This window comes from Tachysurus vachellii, chromosome 12, assembly GCF_030014155.1.
Source record: "Tachysurus vachellii isolate PV-2020 chromosome 12, HZAU_Pvac_v1, whole genome shotgun sequence".
NCBI lineage: Eukaryota > Metazoa > Chordata > Actinopteri > Siluriformes > Bagridae > Tachysurus > Tachysurus vachellii.
Window position 1 is genome coordinate 23,838,860 of NC_083471.1, and position 20,438 is coordinate 23,859,297.

The 20,438-nt window shown below is 38.3% G+C and overlaps 1 protein-coding gene across 1 annotated transcript in view; it reads left to right on the plus strand.

Moving 5' to 3' along the window:
• The first annotated feature begins 5,637 nt into the window (after nt 1-5,637).
• The window catches only part of LOC132854970 (calcium-binding protein 7), a 29,859-nt gene continuing 15,058 nt past the window's right edge, over nt 5,638-20,438 (plus strand). Inside the window, exon 1 of the mRNA XM_060883654.1 lies at nt 5,638-5,979. Coding sequence (XP_060739637.1) covers nt 5,871-5,979 — 109 coding nt within the window. The 5' untranslated portion in view covers nt 5,638-5,870. The remainder of the gene's footprint in view (nt 5,980-20,438) is intronic.

Genomic DNA, 20,438 nt, shown 5'->3' on the forward strand with positions numbered 1-20,438 from the left:
GCTAAAACTGTAAACCCTATGAGCTTAGTGGTTAGCATGTTCGCCTCACACCTCCAGGTTTGGGGGTTCGATTCCCGCCTCCACCTTGTGTGTGTGGAGTTTGCATGTTCTCCCCGTGCCTCGGGGGTTTCCTCCGGGTACTCCGGTTTCCTCCCCCGGTCCAAAGACATGCATGGTAGGTTGATTGGCATCTCTGGAAAATTGTCCGTAGTGTGTGAGTGTGTGAGTGAATGAGAGTGTGTGTGTGCCCTGTGATGGGTTGGCACTCCGTCCAGGGTGTATCCTGCCTTGATGCCCGATGACGCCTGAGATAGGCACAGGCTCCCCGTGACCCGAGGTAGTTCGGATAAGTGGTAGAGAATGAGTGAGTGAGTGTATGCTTAGATAGAAACTTAAATCTAGAGCTCTTTTGTCTAGAGTTTTGTCTATAGATACGTATAAAACAAATGTTTACCATACCGACTAAAATCTTTTTTACATCAAAACAGCGACCTCAAACACACACTTTTAACCATTTTTACTGCCATTATATCAACCCACCAGTATAAAAATTGACTTATGGGACATTTTCAGTCGGTATAAACAAATGAATGAAGAGACAGGAGTCAGAACTAGAGGTAGCCGAGCTGAAGATGTTGAGGCTTTCTTTGGGAGCGACAAGATAGGACAGGATTAGGACCGACTACGTCAGAGGGAAAGCTCATGTTGGGCATTTTTGGGGACAAAGTTAGGGAGGCCAGATTAAGATGGTTTGGACAAGTTCAGAGGACGGAGAGTGAGTATATTGGTAGGAGAATGTTGGACATGGAGCTGCCAGGCAGGAGGCAAAGAGGAAGGCCAAAGAAGAGGTTTATGGATGTAATTAATGAGGATATGAAGCTAGTGGGTGCAAGTGTTGAGGATGCAGAAGATAGGGATAGGTGGAGAGAGATGATTCTCTGTAGCGACCCCTGAAGGGAAAAGCCGAAAGAAGAAGAAGATAAACAAATGAATGAGTTTCTGATTTTCAAGACAGCTCTTTATTCCAAAACAAACGCTTCATATATCACCAATATTTCGTAATATTCTCATAAGCAATTTGAAAGAACTTAATATAATTGACATAATCTGTGTGGTTAAAGTTCTAGAAAAGGTTTTTAAGTAGTTATCTATCTATCTTAGCCCTGTCTTTGTTTTATGTAGCACCATGATGATCCTGGAGAAATGTTGTCTCATTTCACTATGTACTGCAACAGCTATATATGGTTGAAATGACAGTAAAGGTCCTTGACCTTGACCTTGATGTGTAAGCTCAATGAGCCACAGTTCCTAAAGGGTTCTTTGGAAAAATATGTTTTTTCACATTCCCATGGTGTGGCCAAAAAAAGTGCACATTATGTGTGCTTTGTTTGTATTTTGTTTTTGTAGCATAACTGTGAACTGTGCTCTTATAAACCCCCATGATGCACTGCAATAAGTGAGAGACACAACTAAATAATATACGTATACGGATAACCCAATAACTCTGTTGGTAAGGAATAAGCAGCGGGGTATTATTTTAGACACAGTACCAGTCGGTTCATGTGGGGATTCGAATTGCTGTCTAACGTGGCAGAAAATTGGGTTTGTTGCTTGCACTATTGCTTTATAACCAGATCAATTGATTTACGGTAGCATTGCTGCTTCTAAGCTTCAGGGTCTCAGGTCACGGTGCTTCATGTGGGAATTTATACAAAAAAAGATCTGCTTTCTTATCCAGGGTGTATTCCCATATCGCTCTCACTTTTCCTGGGATAGGCACTGAATCGAACAATATTTTGGGTAAAGAAAAAGAGTCAATTTATACGTTTTATATCATTTAATGTAGAATATATTTTGCCTGCGGTTGCACAACATTATTATATCCAACAGAATCAATAAATCTCATCAGCACACTGCTTGAAGTCCAGATCAGAGCCAGTAGAAGAATACACGTAGGATTTTATTTGTTGATGCCCATGCCCGTTGGCGTGGCTAGCAGGCAGCACCGGAAAATTTAAACAAACAGAAGTGCAGCTTTTCTGCACTCGTCGCTTATCCTGCTAATCAGCTTTACTCTGCTTGCGGCCACACACAATCTCAGCTTCCTTCTCAGAGAGAGAGAGAGAGAGAGAGAGAGAGAGAGAGAGAGAGAGAGAGAGAGAGAGAGAGAGAGAGAGAGACAGACAGACAGAGAGAGAGAGAGAGAGAGAGAGAGGTAGACAGAGAGAGAGAGAGAGAGAGAGAGAGAGAGAGAGAGAGAGAGAGTAAGAAGACATAAATAGGACATAAACATCACTTTTTCAGCTCATCCTCTCCCTCCTCCTCATCCCACCACTAAATCACGCTGCCACATACTACAATAATATTTGTCAAATATTAAAAACCAAAAGCCAGTAGGGTTTTTTTTTTGTAGAACAGTGTAGGATATTGCTTTAAGTACAAAATGTGCAAAAATTAGGTTGCATCTATAATGTCTGAGAATAGAGGATGTGAATGTACATTGTGAATGGAACAAAAGTAAAACATTACATTGTGGCATGTTAAGTGTTTGGACTGAGAAAGAAGTGTCCTTATCAACCAAATAAAAATCTTTATATATTACAAAAACTAAGACCTGAGACGTGGCATCAGAATTCTGCAGCATTAGCTGGCCTGGTCCATCTGTATAGCTGGAACGGAGCGACGGTCAGGCCAGACGAGAGCTCCCTGAGGACTGGACCGAGAAAGCGTCCAATGGAAATCGTTCACGTTTTAATTATGTAGATCAAGACACTATAATATCTGTTCACAAAGAGCTGAAGCAATGCCGGATCATTATTCGCACCTCTATTGTTCTAGTAGGGCTCTCAAAACACTGCCAGGTTGAGTCACACCCTCTGTTGTTATTTGTAATCACATTGGGTCCAGATAGAATGTCCTTGGGCTTGAGGAATAATTAAGTTGTGATATAATTCACTTACAGTTTGGGGTTGTTTATAGCGAATTTGATTTAAACCAGTGATTGGACTGGAATATATTCAATTCGATTTGACAGCTGTGGTCATGCAGCACCAGAGTCTAGAACAGTTTGTTGAATTTTATGCTTTAACACACCAGAATGAAAGTAGTCATTAAACTGTGCATTTATTCCAAGCTCCCTTTACTATCAGACTGCTTTTTTTACACCATATTTGTTCACAATTGTTCCAATTCCAACCCACTAACCAGCTCCACTATCATACGATAGTTATAACAACCAGAAAAGCCAAAATCAAGCACAAGCTTCCTGAAAGACATGTGAAGACATGATTTTGAACTGCTGATCATTCTGCATTACGGGGCAATGCAACATCTCCCTCTTCCACATACGACGTACGAGCTCACAGATGTACACGATTGGCTACTGGCACTATGACTGACAGGAGAGAGAGACATCATGACATCACTTGACTCCCAATAAGTGATGATGGTGGCATCATAAAGAGATTGCAAGTTTCAATCCTGGCACATTTTTGCCAGCATTTTTCTGTAAGTAGGCTATTGTGTTGCAATAAAATGGACAGAAATGTGTTACTGATTACAAAAAAATTGTAATTTTAAAAAAGGTCAAATACTGGCAAGTGTCAAACATCAAACTAACAATACAATGCTCGGCTGTCCAAATTAAAGGAAGGAAACAAATTACCAATGTTGGGACCGTGAGCAAGACTCTTAACCTTTATATGCTCAGCTGTATCCACTTTCAACTGTAAGTCACTTTATATAAAAGCATCAGCCAAATTAAATTATGTAAATGTAAAATTAATATGCAGTCGATTGAGAGCGAGCTAACATCTGCACTCGATTGGACTGCAGATGTGTTACTCCTGGATTGGATGTATTCAGATTGTTCACATTGTTCCAGAAACTTCCAAATTACACCAACTAGTCCTTAGTTCTGAGTAGAAATTATAGTATACAATAATATAGTTTAGATATCACAGATCCAGGATTACTGTCAACTTACTGTCACAGATCCAGGATTACGGTCACTGTCTGCATGTTGTCTTTTTGGGGTTTCCAAAAATTGTTCAGTGATGAATTGGTGACATGATGTTCAATGATTGATTTGGTGACATGATGCTCAGTGATGAATGGGTGACATGACCTTCATTGATGGATTGGTGACATAACGTTCAGTGATGGATTTGTGACATTATGTTAGGTTAGTGATGGATTGGTGACATCATGTTCAGTTATGGATTGGTGACATGATGTTAGTGATGGATTCATGACATGGTGTTCAGTGATGGATTGGTGACATCATGTTCAGTTATGGATTGGTGACATGATGTTAGTGATGGATTGGACACGGTGTTCAGTGACAGATTATTATCATGGTGTTCAGTGATGGATTGGTGACATAGTGTTCAGTTGATGGATTTGTGACATTATGTTAGGTTAGTGATGGATTGGTGACATCATGTTCAGTTATGGATTGGTGACATGATGTTAGTGATGGATTCATGACATGGTGTTCAGTGATGGATTGGTGACATCATGTTCAGTTATGGATTGGTGACATGATGTTAGTGATGGATTGGTGACACGGTGTTCAGTGACAGATTATTTATCATGGTGTTCAGTGATGGATTGGTGACATAGTGTTCAGTTATGGATTAGTGGCATGATGTTAGTGATGGATTCATGACATGGTGTTCGGTGATAGATTGGTGACATGATGTTAGTGATGGATTGGTGACATGATGTTAGTGATGGATTGGTGACATGGCATTCAGTGATGGACTGGTGACATGATGTTAGTGATGGATTGGTGACATGGTGTTCAGTGATGGATTGGTGACATGATGTTAGTGATGGATTGGTGACATGGTGTTCAGTGATGGATTGGTGACATGATGTTAGTGATGGATTGGTGACATGGCGTTCAGTGATGGACTGGTGACATGATGTTAGTGATGGATTGGTGACATGGTGTTCAGTGATGGATTGGTGACATGGTGTTCAGTGATGGATTGGTGACATGGTGTTCAGTGATGGATTGGTGACATGGTGTTCAGTGATGGATTGGTGACATGATGTTCAGTGATGAATTTGTGACATGGTGTTCAGTGATGGATTGGCGACACGGTGTTCAGAATGATCAGACTGCTAAGTAAGAGTCCTGGCTGATTGTACATGATTACAGCAGCAGATTTTAGGTACAAATCTACTGTCCAGATGAAATTATCCACAGAAGTAAGTGTACATATTTTTTTCATGGGAATAACAAATCTTTAGCGTATCCATGTGGGAACATCCACAGCTTTGGTGTAGAAGAATTATTTAGCACTAATCCAGCTGAAAATCTTTATCTTTAGCGTTTGTGACTGTGCAAAAAAAAAAGGGTGAGAAGTTAGCAACTGCGTGCATCCAGTGGCTAATAAGAGGCAATATGGTAATAGAAGAGGACCGCCTTCACGCGTCGCCTTGGCAACGAGTGAGAAAACGGTATTGCAAAAAACAACTCCAGTGATGCGCACCTCAGTCACCTTGAGCAGGTAACTATGTATTCAGAGCCAACGTGAATAAAAATAGACGCTAGTGATTAATCCTAGCGATGAAAACAGTTTGTTATTTCAGGATCGTCGCGCGCGCGGCGCGTAAGGACCGCGGACAGCTCTACAGCGCGCGCCGTGTGTGAGAGGAATGCGCCTTATTGTCCCTCGCTTCAGAGCTCTGTGCGCCTTGTTCTCCACCGAGGAGAGGAGGAGAGCCACTCGGTTTGTTCTGTCTGCACTCTCCTCGTCTGCGGAGTGGCTGCACTGAGCAGCGTTGAAGAGGAAGTGGAGGAAAAGTTGTCGCGGCGCGGACTTTGAGGTCATATATGAAGATCGGGACTGCGCGCAGACATGCCCATGCACCCAGTCACTTCCACTTTGATGTACCGCGGGATCTGCACCATCCCGGACATCCTCTCGTACGGGACACCGGTCAACCTACCTGAAGATGAACTGGAGGGTGAGTCCGAGCTCCCTGGGCACTAGGTCTTTAGAGCTTTATCTGATGAGCATAACGCACCAGAAAGCTGAGTTCGAATACAACCTGTCGTTGATTCTTAGTCATCCCTGTCTGTCGTCTTAGGGAGTTTTTTTGTTTTTTCCTTCGACACTGTCACCTCTGGTTTTTTATTATTATTAGGAATCTAAATCTACATGTAACTCCAATAAGACAAGATCGACTCATAAAGCACTATGAAGCGCATCTATCAGTCTCAGAGCACCTGTTAATGTGTTCTCTGTGTTTATTTTCCACAGAATAAATCAGTGTATAATAAAAAAAATTTAATTTTTCTGGAAAAAATTCATTTTCATAAGTATAATTATTATTATTAACTATATTAGGAGGTCTCCGCTCATATATCTTGTTATGAGACATGTTGCTGCATATAAGGTATAATGGATTATTATTTTTTATCAAGCAGCTGATGGTATTTCTCATCGTTATTTTATTTTCACTGTGAATCTTTTTCCTTTCCGAGTCACCATTTCAAGTCTAATTTCGTAATTGGTGGAAAAATCCACCGGGATCGGATCAGGCTTTCCACCTTTCTGTATTTTATTGGAACTTGATACGAATGAGCAAACCTTTGGTCTGAAGTAACTCTAAATATTAGAACTTTTTTCCATCATTTCATCGTTTAAGTCAAATGATCAGGGACATTGTTCTATTCTCTTTGTTTTTTCCTTCTTCTTTTCTTTAAGATATACAGTGAAGTGTGTGTGTGTGTGTGTGTGTGTGTGTGTGTGTGTGTGTGTGTGTGTGTGTGTGTGTGTGTGAGAAGCAGCTAAATCAATTTCAATTCCAATTTTCAGCTCTAGTCTATCGATTTTCTTCAAGGTTAAAGCAATAATTCAAATCATTATTGACTTGGGAGGAGTCTATAAGAGCAAGGTGTTTGATACTCATTATCCTTTTATTCAGTAGGTTTTCTAGACTTCTGTACTTGGAAAGTTTGTCAGGAAGAAAAGATTGTTGCGATTAGAAATCGGTTAGTCAGTACTGAAATGAGCTTTATGACTCATGCCTTTAATAAAGCTAAGTCTCACCTTGATCATAAACAGGCCAAGTCTGTAGAGCGTTTATGTTAAACAAGAATACGCTTGTAAGGCGTGCTGTCTCTAGAAATGTAAGGAAATGACGTGTGAATATGTTATTTTGACGTACAGCTTTTAAATGAAGGGAAATGTGTCATCTGTGGCTGGTTCCAATATAAACCATAAGCAGGGGAGGGGTTTGTGCTTAGTGATACTCTGAGGTGACAGGCTATTACAGCGGGCAGCGTGATGAACAAAACCATCTTGTCAGGCTACCACACACACACACACACACACACACACACACACACACACACACACACACATACACACACACACACACACTTGTGTCTCAAACACCTGCATCAGGATTCAGCTCCATACAGCTGCAGCGCATCCTCTGATGTGCAAGGCAAATTGTAAACACTGTCAAGAAGAGGCACACTAACACACAAACAAAGGCAGGCACATACCCACACACACTTCAAGAGCGGATTAGCGCAGTCTGATATGGAAGAGAGAAAGACAGCGGAGCTAAAACGCTCTTTCACAGGCGTCAAAAATAAATCAGTTATTTTTGCTCATAGGGTTTAATAAGCTCTTATATTTCTGTCTAGTGCTTCAGAATAGAGTAGTATAGAATAGAATAGTATGGTATAAAATAGAATAGTATAGAATATGAGGTGTTGGTCTGTTAATAGATCACTTTATATACTGTAAGGATGCTCATGTCTAACCTTTTGGATACAATAAAATGCCGATTCATGTCAATGACACCACGATAACACAAGAGTTCCAAATTATGCAAAACATTTATGTGTAATGTCGCACTTCACATACCATCAGAGCATAAAAGTCAGTGGATCATAACCAAAACCTTGTCTGATACAAGGTTCGGTAAATTTATGATAACGAATAACCGTAAAGGGCTTTGTCTCTAGGGCTCGTCTCATCAATATCAATAACGAATATTGGCATCGGTATACCAAATCGTGTAAAATGACGAGAAACATGCGTAGTGTACATTACTGAGTAAATGAGCCTCAATCTGAATGAACATCATGATTAATGATAGCAAATGAAAGAAAAACCAGAAAGTAAAACAATGGTGTGTTAAAATACCAAGAAAACACAAAACTCGCTATGAAGCTTCATCGCTAGTGTAAGTAACCATGCTAGTTAGGTGAGCAAGATTATTTTACAGCTTTTTAAATAAAAGCTTTTAAATTATCAAGAAGCTAAGCACTCAGGTAGCATCTTGGTGTCCAGGTGGGGAAAAAACAACATGGAGAACAGAGTACTAAGCAACAGAGTGCTGCAGAGACGAGGTATTTTTGTCATCCAACTAAAAAATATGATCCTCACTCTGGACCCCTTGACAAAAAGCTCATAGGGTTTTTACACTGGCTTTTGGATCGCTGCAGAAAATAAACTGTGATCAAGAATAGTTTATGATTCGTACATGTTTGTTTCATCACGATTATCTCCACGAACACACGGCGTTCCTGAAGTCTGAAGCCTAAATACAATAAAAAGTAAAAAGCTTATAAAGTTTATAAAGCTATAAGCAAACTCCACCATTATCACGACTTTACATCATCACTATGAAGCTTTAAACATAACGTTCCCTCATAGATCTGGATGTGTTTTATTAGTATTAACACAACCAGGCTAAAGGATATGAGATTTCCTGTTTAGCGTGATGACGTTTAATGTCTCATACAGCTCTAACCTCTAACCTGTAATCTGCCAACTGTTTTTTTTTTTTTTTAAGACACGTCCGTGCTTTAAATAATCACGAGTGGAGGATTACGGATAGTGTTGTAGAATAAAGCAAGGAAATATCTTCAGCTTGTTTTTCAGACACCACAGACCTTTTAAATAAGACATTTAACCAAAATTAAAACCTCATTGACTTCAGGACGATGGAACCGGAGATGTAAAAGTGCTGACTGTTTACTTTGCTAAATCGAGTCAAATCAGAGAGATTTCAGCATGGACTTAGGTGATCCCTCATCGTAGCTGGTCAGAAGCTTGGGAAATTTATTATGGGGTAAGAGAACAGATCAGGAGTTGATTTAGTTGATTAACTTTAATCTCAGGTCAGATATCGGATTGATGTTGCCAGTCTGATGTAATGTTTAATACTGCGTTAAATGATGTAAATAAAAGTAGCTTGCAGCCATTTTGAATGATTTTATTCAACACTCAGCTGGCACTTTCAGATGAAACTCTATTAAGTAAAGTGAAATCCCGGTTGTTCTGCAGCTGCTTATTTCATTGCTACACTGCAAATAGAGTCGGCTCATGCCATGCCGGTAACACGCTGGTGATTGGCAGTGTTTGCTGTTCTGAGGATATTCCCAGATGTTGCATGCACCTGGCCACGAGCTCCACATGGCATTCCACTGGCACCGTGATGATCAGGCACTGAGCTTGTTTCGAGCTTGATTAAAGCGCTTGGCAGAGGTGGCAGAGGTGGAACAGCAGCCGTGATTGAAGCTGCATTTCTCTCCTGTCCGATGAGGGGGTTCACATGAGCGTGGAGGATTTTATTTCCTGTGTGAGAGAGAACTCCCTGTCAGCTAGCACATGTTGGAAAGACACGGATCATGCAGTAATTTCATACGATGCTGTAGGACATGGAGAAGCAGCTGCAGTCATGCGTAGAAGGATGGAGGTGCCGAGAGAACTGATAGGAGTACGCGTTAGAGAACACTTAGTTAGTTTCGCAGCTCCAGAGAACAACGTTAGTTGATGCAGCTCCAGAGAACACCCTGACTTACATATAGTGAGGAAAGTTGGGCTCTTTTTTGAAATCTAGATAGAAAAAAGAAATTAAAGATAGATAGATAGATAGATAGATAGATAGATAGATAGATAGATAGATAGATAGATAGATAGATAGATAGATAGATAAACAGAAAGGCAGACAGACAAATGCTAGGCATACATATTGAGAGACAGGCAGAGAGATAGACAGTCATATATAAATATAAAAAAATTAATATCTTTATTATTAACTATTAACCGACAGGCATTTCGATAGATAGATAGATAGATAGATAGATAGATAGATAGATAGATAGATAGATAGATAGATAGATAGATAGAGACATACAGGCAGACATACAGGCAGACATACAGATAGATAGATAGATAGATAGATAGATAGATAGATAGATAGATAGATAGATAGATAGATAGATAGATAGATAGATAGAGACATACAGGCAGACATACAGGCAGACATACAGATAGATAGATAGATAGATAGATAGATAGATAGATAGATAGATAGATAGATAGAGACATACAGGCAAACATACAGGCAGACATACAGGCAGACATACAGGCAGATAGATAGATAGATAGATAGATAGATAGATAGATAGATAGATAGATAGATAGATAGATAGATAGATAGATGCAGACATACAGGCAGACAGATAGATAGATAGATAGATAGATAGATAGATAGATAGATAGATAGATAGATAGATAGATAGATAGATACATACAGGCAGACAGATAGATAGATAGATAGATAGATAGATAGATAGATAGATAGATAGATAGATAGATAGATAGATAGATAGATAGATAGATAGAGACATACAGGCAGACAGATAGATAGATAGATAGATAGATAGATAGATAGATAGATAGATAGATAGATAGATGCAGACATACAGGCAGACAGATAGATAGATAGATAGATAGATAGATAGATAGATAGATAGATAGATACAGGCAGACAGATAGATAGATAGATAGATAGATAGATAGATAGATAGATAGATAGATAGATAGATAGATAGAGATTCAGGCACATTGACTGATTGATTGACTGATTGATTGATTGATTGATTGATTGATTGATTGATTGATTGATTGATTGATTGATTGATTGATTGATTGATTGATTGATTGATTGATTGATTGATTGATTGATTGACTGAGTCACACTGTATCTAAGTGAAGTCATGTGATAACATTTCCAGGTTGTTATAGCTTAACTGGAGCAGTTATATGGTGTATAAAGCTTTACAATTCACACAGTAGACGGCATTTTCCTGCGATCCAGTTGGCAGAAAAGTGCACACGGAACCTGCAGTGAAGCCTGAGCGCCCGTGCTGGGTAATGAATGACTGCTGCTGAAAAGGAGACACATAATTAGGCTAAAGGTTTCCGGGAACTTTCAGCGCAGTCCAGAGACGCATGCAGACTCCCAAGCTGTTTGCATGTGCTCGCTGATGAAGCTCATTTTTCATGAACAACTTCTTACAGAATCAACAACTGAAGCGTGATGATGACTCAGGGGTTTTTTTTTGGTACTCATTTGTTTCTGTTTTTTTAGAGTAGATTCAAAGATGATCATTTATTCTTTTTGCCTTATAAGTTATTGAAGCTAATTTCCTTTCCAAAAACTGGGAAAGATTTAGTCAGTGGCAGCAGAAACACCAGAGGGAAAGTTGTGTTCAATAAAAAAGTCAATACTTAAATGTACTGAAAAATCATTGCAGTTCAAGCAGTGCAGTAAAAATCAGCAGTGACAGATTAACTCCTCCAAGCTGAAACTCCAACAGATTCAACACACTGACAGCAACCTGAAATGTGACGCTGCGCCGGATTTACTCCATAATGTCCCTGCGCTTCTACTCTCGCTCATTTAGGCCTTGGAGTTCAGAACGCATACAACACTTAGAATGTTATATGACTCGTTTCCATGATTTATAGTTTATACTATTGTGCTCTCACCTCTCACTGTTTGAGATGAAATGAATTAAAATGATCTCGCTCTCGTTTTTCAGTGTCACGTCCTGACGTTTCGGAGCCGATTTTGTTACGATGTTACGTCCTGGTTTTAACATAATTTGAAGCACTGATACTGATATTAATAGCATGGCATTTTAGCCTAAACATCATCGACGAGACTTCAGATTTGACTAATTGGGCTGCAGAGACTACTCAAAGTGCAGATGTTTTCTTTTCACATCGTTTTGTTGCATTCTACTGTAGATAGACAGATATGTGGACATATTGATAGATAGACAGACGCATAAATAGGCAGATAATAAACAGAATAATAGAGAGATCTATAGATAGACAGACAGACAGACAGACAAATAGACAGACAGACACAAAGATAAATAGAGAGACAGAGAGACAAACAGATTGATACAGTGTGATATTTAAAAAATTGTGGTTAAGGAGTCGAGTCGACTCTTCATGTGACCTCATTATGTTCAGAGACCCAACAACACACTATTGTAAAACAGACCCGGGTCAGCTGTAAAAATTCATTGGTTCTGGCGTTGAGCCCAACACAGGTTGCAGGGAGTAAACAGTAATGGAGGAAACTTCTGGGGTTAGTCAATGCCATGTGCACAGCTATTAAAGAACAATTAATGTGCTGTTATTATATCAGGCTGCCTAATGTAGCGGCAAGGAAACTGCATACCGTAATTCCTTGGAGCATCTTATGCCACAGGTTTATGGCGTGTTGGAAAACATAGACACTCTGTTCTTCCCCTGATGGATAGTTGCCTCCATTACATTAATCACAAAGCCATCTATTCTTCTCCAGGCACCTTTCCCATAACTGGCGCATGATACCACAAATTCTGTCATATGACCCTTTTTTAAGTCTGTACCCAACAGTTTTTGTTTTGTTTCCAAACTATCGCTATGTCTGTTAACATTTTAATGCGCTAAAACCTTTTTACAATAAAAAAATAAATAAAAGTAGCTAACGAACCAACATAGAATTGCCATTATATCTGAATATGAAAATTAAATTTATTTTTATGTAATATTATTTTTATTTAATTTTTATGATATTCATTAACTATTTATATGATTATATGTTGCAATAAACAATAATAATAAAGAATTACAATAAACAATTGTTTTGTTCTTTGTTTTAAAAGTGTTGTTTAATAAATATATATTTTTATCTTAAATGATGTAGCTAGTGACAATAAATAACATACTAATATGTTATTAGCGTAAGCAGATTAATATATGTCTGTGATTTAAATTACAGTAGGAACTAATGTCAGAATTGCTGTTCTAGAAAATTCTGATTCATTCACTGATTCATTTCTGATTCCAACACTGATGCATTCATTAACTGATTCATACACCGATTCATTCATTAATTCATACACCGATTCATTCAGTGAGCATTACTGATTCATTCACTGATTGATACTTCGATTCATTCATTGCTGATTCATTCATTCATTCATCTTCTACCGCTTATCCGAACTACCTCGGGTCACGGGGTGCCTGTGCCTATCTCAGGCGTCAACGGGCATCAAGGCAGGATACACCCTGGACGGAGTGCCAACCCATCGCAGGGCACACACACACTCTCATTCACTCACACAATCACACACTACGGACAATTTTCCAGATATGCCAATCAACCTACCATGCATGTCTTTGGACCGGGGAGGAAACCGGAGTACCCGGAGGAAACCCCTGAGGCACGGGGAGAACATGCAAACTCCACCCACACAAGGTGGAGGCGGGAATCGAACCCCGACCCTGGAGGTGTGAGGCGATTGTGCTAACCACTAAGCCACCGTGCCCCCTCATTGCTGATTCACAAGAACAAAATATATTTAAAGCTTATATTATTTTATAACCTTGAGATCATCAGGTTTCTTAACGCGATGAGTTTATTCCTAACTTCTGAAAAGCTCTGCATAAATAACTGACATTGAAGCAGAGATGCAAATGATCTGCTTTCTGACTGCCACTGTGCCGCATACACAGTGTTTCCCCTGTGTTTGTCAGACTCGACTCTTCACCCCCGGCATGTTCCTCATGTCTCCGGGGAACGAAAATGGAGCAAGAAAAATAATATCCTATTTGCATCTTTTCTTTTTTTTTCAGGGAAAATGCTGAATCCCTGAACAGACCCACATCTGATTTGTATGCGCTGGTGATCAGATGCATTTAAAATGATTTGTTTCAGTTGCATGACTTATAATAGCCAGAGGAAAGAAAAGCAATTTTGGGAGTTAATTTACTCATGTGTAAACATTTTGAGAAAGCAGCATCAGTGTATTGAAATGGATATAAAAGTATTTCTAATAAATCTAACAAATTAAAGTAGAACTTCTGTATACTTCTGTAGTTCAACTGTATATTAATACTACTAGAGGTTAGACTACAGTATGCTTTACCATAGGGCTGATTTAGGGTAGAAAGTCACAGGTAGATGTTTGCATGACATATACTTAAGGCTTGTCATGATCTAAACGCTGCTTTTGACCCCAGCTAGAGGAAAGTTTCTCACATGTCATTTAGATGCAATGTTTTTAACCCGGGTTATAAAGCCCTGGTCTGTAATCGAGTTAGTGCGTTTTTTTAGTTGGTTTATAAAACCCTGGTCTGTAGTCGAGTTAGCACGTTTTTTTACCCGGGTTATTAAACCCTGGTCTGTAGTCGAGTTAGCACAGTTTTTTACCCGGGTTATAAAGCCCTGGTCTGTAGTCGAGTTAGCGCGTTTTTTTATGTGGGTTATAAAACCCTGGTCTGTAGTGGAGTTAGCACGTTTTTTTTAGCCGGGTTATAAAGCCCTGGTCTGTAGTCGAGTTAGCACGTTTTTTTACCTGGGTTATAAAACCCTGGTCTGTAGTCAAGTTAGCACAGTTTTTTACCCGGGTTATAAAGCCCTGGTCTGTAGTGGAGTTAGCATGGCTTTTTGCAGTGTTACCTCACATCACAGTGCCAAATGTTTACAGTTTAAAACAGTGCGGTGTTACGACTAGGTGCTTAGCACACAATCAGAGCATGAAAACCGGGACGTAGCAACACTTAAAACGGCTCAGGAGTTAGCTTCAGGAGCTAAAACACTGACCACCGTGGAAGTGCACCCCGTACCGAAGAGGAAATACGTTACACTGAATAATTTGCGGATTTTGGATATCTACGAACACCTGGTCAACTTAAAAAGACCTAAAAAGATTAGAAAGCTGTAAAAAATAACAATATCTGCTCACGAGCAAAGAAGCAAGCAGATCTGTCCGTTTTTTCCTCAATGATGATAAAGCACGAGACAAACTGATATTTAAAGAGGGTGCGCGCAGGATTATCCAATCATGATTGTTGGTGGCGCAAATATGCAAGTAAAGTTAATAAAGTTAAAGCAGAGTTTAGGAATGTACAGTGTGAGACGTCAGATTATTAAGAGCCAGAGTTTATTGTCACCCCTGGGTAAAATCCATCTTGTAAAAAGAGCTAAGCTAAGATAGCTAAGTACACAAAAGTGACAAAACTATAAAGCTGGTGGATGTGTGTGTGTGTGTGTGTGTGTGTTATTTTTGTAATGTCAGATCTGGTTAAGCATGCAATGAACATTCCTTTTTAATTTGAAAACAATGTGTCATTTCCCAGCATTGCAGCTTGCCGTGTGTGTTTTAGAAGCATGTGTTGCTGTTTAAATCAGCTGACGATTAGCCAGCGCTCATCCCAGCATGGGCTTATTACTAAACCAGGAGGCTTTCTCTTCATACACACACACACACACACACACACACACACGGATGATTAGAAGGCAATTAAATCTCATTACACATCGTTCATTGTGCGGCAAGGTGCCTTTCAGCAAATTGATATTTCTGTCATTATATATATATATATATATATATATATATATATATATATATATATATATATATATATATATATATATATATCCTTAGTGCTGTGGTTTTCAAATCTGATTGGTCATGAGGTGTTTAGGAGGTGTTTAGAAGCTTTTCTATAGTAACAGCTCAATCATGCTCAAAGACTGATAAGTAATGGAGAAAACAAACAAAAAAGTTTGATATTGTGAGATATTTAATGCCTATGGAAGGAGTTTCCAGTGTTGAAAGTTTGTAACAGTGGAAGCGGTTCGTTTGTGTTTTATTGCTAACAAACTAAAAATCAGAAAGTAAAGAACTGACTGTTGATAGCTGATACAAACTAAGTGATTTATTTATTTTTATTTATTTATTTTAGTGTTTTTACAGCTATTGCTCCACATGCTAGATGAGGAACGGACACGATCTCCAGACATACACAACACATTAGATTGTTTTTTTTTATAGTATAAGATATATGAGGCAGTGACATGATCTCGCACTTACAATTTGCCAGTGCATCTTCAGGATATAATCTCTGACAAGGTTTATTGCTAACTAGTGAAAAAGAACACAAATAAAACGCTGAGAAAAGGCACCAAAACAATAATGAGATAAAGATGCGAGAACGTTATGCAAAATCATGCTGGGATGTTGAAGTCAGTGCTGCAGGCTGAATGAATTCGACCCGATGCTACAATAATATGCAGTATTGAAAAGTTTGAGTAAAAACGTTGAGAATATGTTTGCTGATGTTTTTATTTCTGTTCTGGGTGAAGACTGAGATGAGGTAAACTCACAAACAGGCTGGAGCGTACTTATGCGGTATGCTGTAGGCAGTGTACAAATGAAAGACTTTGAAACTTGAGCTCAGCTTGATGCTGACACGTGCACACCCACTCACGTGTACGCCTCCACGTGTGCACGCCCACACACGTGCACATGTTGATTTTTAATTTTTTGCCATAAGGATGAAGAAGTATTTAAAAGATTAGTATTTACAACATTTAGTGTTATCTAAATCTAAATTTAGTGTTATCACCCCTGTTTAGGGGGTGTGTGTGTATTGCATCTCTGAATGTACTCCATCTATATTCATTCCTAGACAAAGCATCATCACTGACCTACATGAAAGAAACAAGAAATCTGACATTTAAACAAAAGCTTTGAACTTTTCATGTTTTTCCAGAGATGAGAGATGACATTTTGGCTTAAGATGTAAAATAAAAGTGTTGTCGTTGCTCCCTTCTGCTTATACTATACAGCGAGTTCTGTGTTGAAACACATAAGTACACTTAACATGTATTAGTACTGTGTAAATAACACTGTGCGTATTTTCTTTACTGCCCGAGAGGGGAAGTAAAATAAACCTACTGGCAAAGATGTCAAGCGGAGCAGTGTTTGTGTTGTAATTTACTCCATGCACTTTTGTTTACATTCCCATGAGCCATTCTTTTTGCTATGGTCCTGTCTCCACCCCTTATTCCAGCCATTGGTTTGTTATCTGATTGTGTTCACCTATTCTGTGTTAAATAGAATGTGCAAATTTTATATATGTCCTAAGCCTTGTTTCTTATTTCTTAGAGTCATTCTCAAAGTCATATTCCTCAAAGAAAGTGGTCTTTTTCAATTGGAGATTGGAGATTTTTCTGACTCTTTTTTTCCTGATCTTTTCACTAGCAGTATTGCAGAAGACATTCACATACATTCACAAACATTCCTTCCTAAAGAGCCTCACCCTCTTTAATTTAACTCCACCAACACCACCGGTTTTTCCTTCCTGTTGCTACAACTTGACAGCTCAAATTAAAAATGAATGACCTTCGGCGCAAACCGGATTTGGTTCTCGTAGTGTAAAAAAACAAAAAACCAAACTGAGAGAGAGAATTAATTCTACTTAAAATATGAATTGCTGATCATCCCAGGTGATTTATACTCAGGTCAGGTGAGTCACTGGCTATCTTCAAACGATGGGTGAAGATCTACCTCTTCTGAAATACTTGAACTAGCACTTTTAGCATGTATATATATATATATATATATATATATATATATATATATATATATATATATATATATATATGTATATATACATATATATATAAAATCAATCCAATCCCATACATATTTTATATATAACACACACACACACACACACAAACACACACATATATATATATATATATATATATATATATATATATATATATATATATATATATATATATATATATATATACTATTGTAGTGGACGAATGGTCCATTAGGATGTCAGGTCATCTTAAGTATGTGCTTTATTGTGGTTAGGGAGGCAGTGAAACCAGACTCTACCCCAGGAACATTGGCTGTAAGGCAGTGATAACTACTGGAGTGTTTTTGGGATGTTGAAAGATGCTGGAGAGCTCTGAAGTAACCCATAAAGACACAGATCATGTGAAACTCAGGACTAAATTAGGAACCAGGATCTGTGATGAAGCAAGAATGATTTACATGAGCGTCTGCTCTATGAGTGTGCGAGTGAGCTAAGCAGATAGTAGGCGTAGGGGTCAAGCATGGCTCATTTACAGCATATGTTTTAACTGAACACGCACAACAAACATCACACCGAGTGGGAAAAACAGTTCAGAGCAACAGTAATAATAAGCTACATTTCCATTTCCATTTAAAGTGGCTACATTGCAATCTTTTTTGTATACTAGTTGTTGGTTATTCCTTTAGATTCTTCAGACACAAAATTTCCTCAACTCAATAAGCTGTCTAAAAATCACCCACATTATCTCCATCTCACGAGAGGCGCATGTTATTTGCATAATGGAATGTGATTTGGCTGCAAATCAACCTACAGTGCAAGCAAGTACAACTCAATTGAAGCTAGACCCAGCTTTCTATTGAGAGCTAGCTAGGAATTGCTAACAAACAACACACCGAATAACAAATTAAAATAGTCTAAAAACAGGACATCTATGCAAAAAGATGCTAATCGATTACTTCAAAAGTTGTATTTTCCTCAAAAAAAGCTTCATGTTTGTTATACTTTTATACACAGGTGTTCAATCTTTATTTCTTCAAAATTAGCATAACTCTTGATATTTCCCAATGATTGAAACAGCTTAACTGGTTTAAAATGTTCTGTAAATGTATTGATACAGTTTGTAACACACTCTCTTTTTGCTGAACATGTTTTCAGCTCGACAATTTACCGGAGTATGCTATCATTACCTCACAGACCTTTTAGTCTTCAGCTAAATAGGCTACTGCTGCTAAAACTTAGCATTAACAAATAGCTCAAGAAGCACATGCTGCTCTCTGAGGTAGATATTGACGTTACGTTTTTCTCATATTCACAGTTGTGAAACTAAATTTGAATGAAGTCAATTCAACAAGATTTTTTTTCCAGAGAGAATAAAGAAAAAAAGATGAGGATTACGGTTTGCTGTATCATTTTCTGTAAGTACATAATTGTTTAGCAATGAAATGCAGGACACAATTGTTTAGCAAGGAAATGCAGTACATGTACATTTACAGCATTTAGCAGACACTCTTATCCAGAGTGACTTACGTTGTCTTATTTCAGTTTATACACCAGAGCGAGGGTTAAGGGCCTTGCTCAGGGACCCTTTTGAATTTATTTCTAAATATAAAAATACATGTTTCTTACTACCTTTTACCTGCTTTTTGATTTGATTCATTTGATTCATAAGTGATTCACGTCTCTGTATAGTCACACTGATATCACACCCTATATGACTGTATGTTGTTTCGTTAATCAAACGCTGTCAATCACGTTAAGGTCAACAGACGGATGGCAGTTTTATAGACTGACTCAGAGGTACGTATTAAAATAACTAGCTATACTCTACATAACAAACACAGAAGGCTGATTCATTAGGTGCCCTGCTTTTAAGAAGGTGTCAAATCCCTTAGTAATTGGATTACTCATATAAATTGTCAGGAGTTAAGAGTCAAAATGATAAAGATGGTCGACGGCATCCTCTCGCTCGCTTTCTTTCTTTCTCTTTGTCTCTCATTGCTGTCTGTCAGCTCCGACGAGATGCTCAGAGAATTTTTTCATCCTTCTTTAGAGCTTTTTTTTGACAGAAGACAGCTTTCTACTCAAAGTCAGGCTTCTGTCATCATGTAATTATAAGGACGTGTGCTAACAAAGGAGGTCTCGCTTTATTCACTGCTCCCGCGTCACATATCTCAGCCATGCACACTGAGGCACAATACTGCATCTTGCTGTAATAATAATAATAATAATAATAATAATAATAATAATATATATATATATATATATATATATATATATATATATATATATATATATATATATATATATATATATTAATAAGAAATAAATGCTGGATGGAATGTAGGTTTTAATTTAGCAGGAAGTTTATTTACAATTTCACCTGGCTGAGTTTCTGCAGTGAGTTTTGCCATTTCCAGAAGCGCTGTCATGTCATGTCAGATCTGATTTTAGTTTAGTGAAGACAGCATTATAGCAACTAGAAGACCTAAATCCTGGCGACTGAAATCGATTTCTGTAGTTTGAGCTCTATTACATACGGATAAATTCAATTATTAGCACCGGTCTTCGCTCTTAACCCTTTTTACCGGTACACCGATGTTTAGAAATCTTCTGATTCAATATTTTCCTTTTTTAATCAGTAAAAATAAACGAATTATTTTCGGGACAGGGTTGGATTTCAGTGCGTAAAGTATCATGACTGAGCAGAGT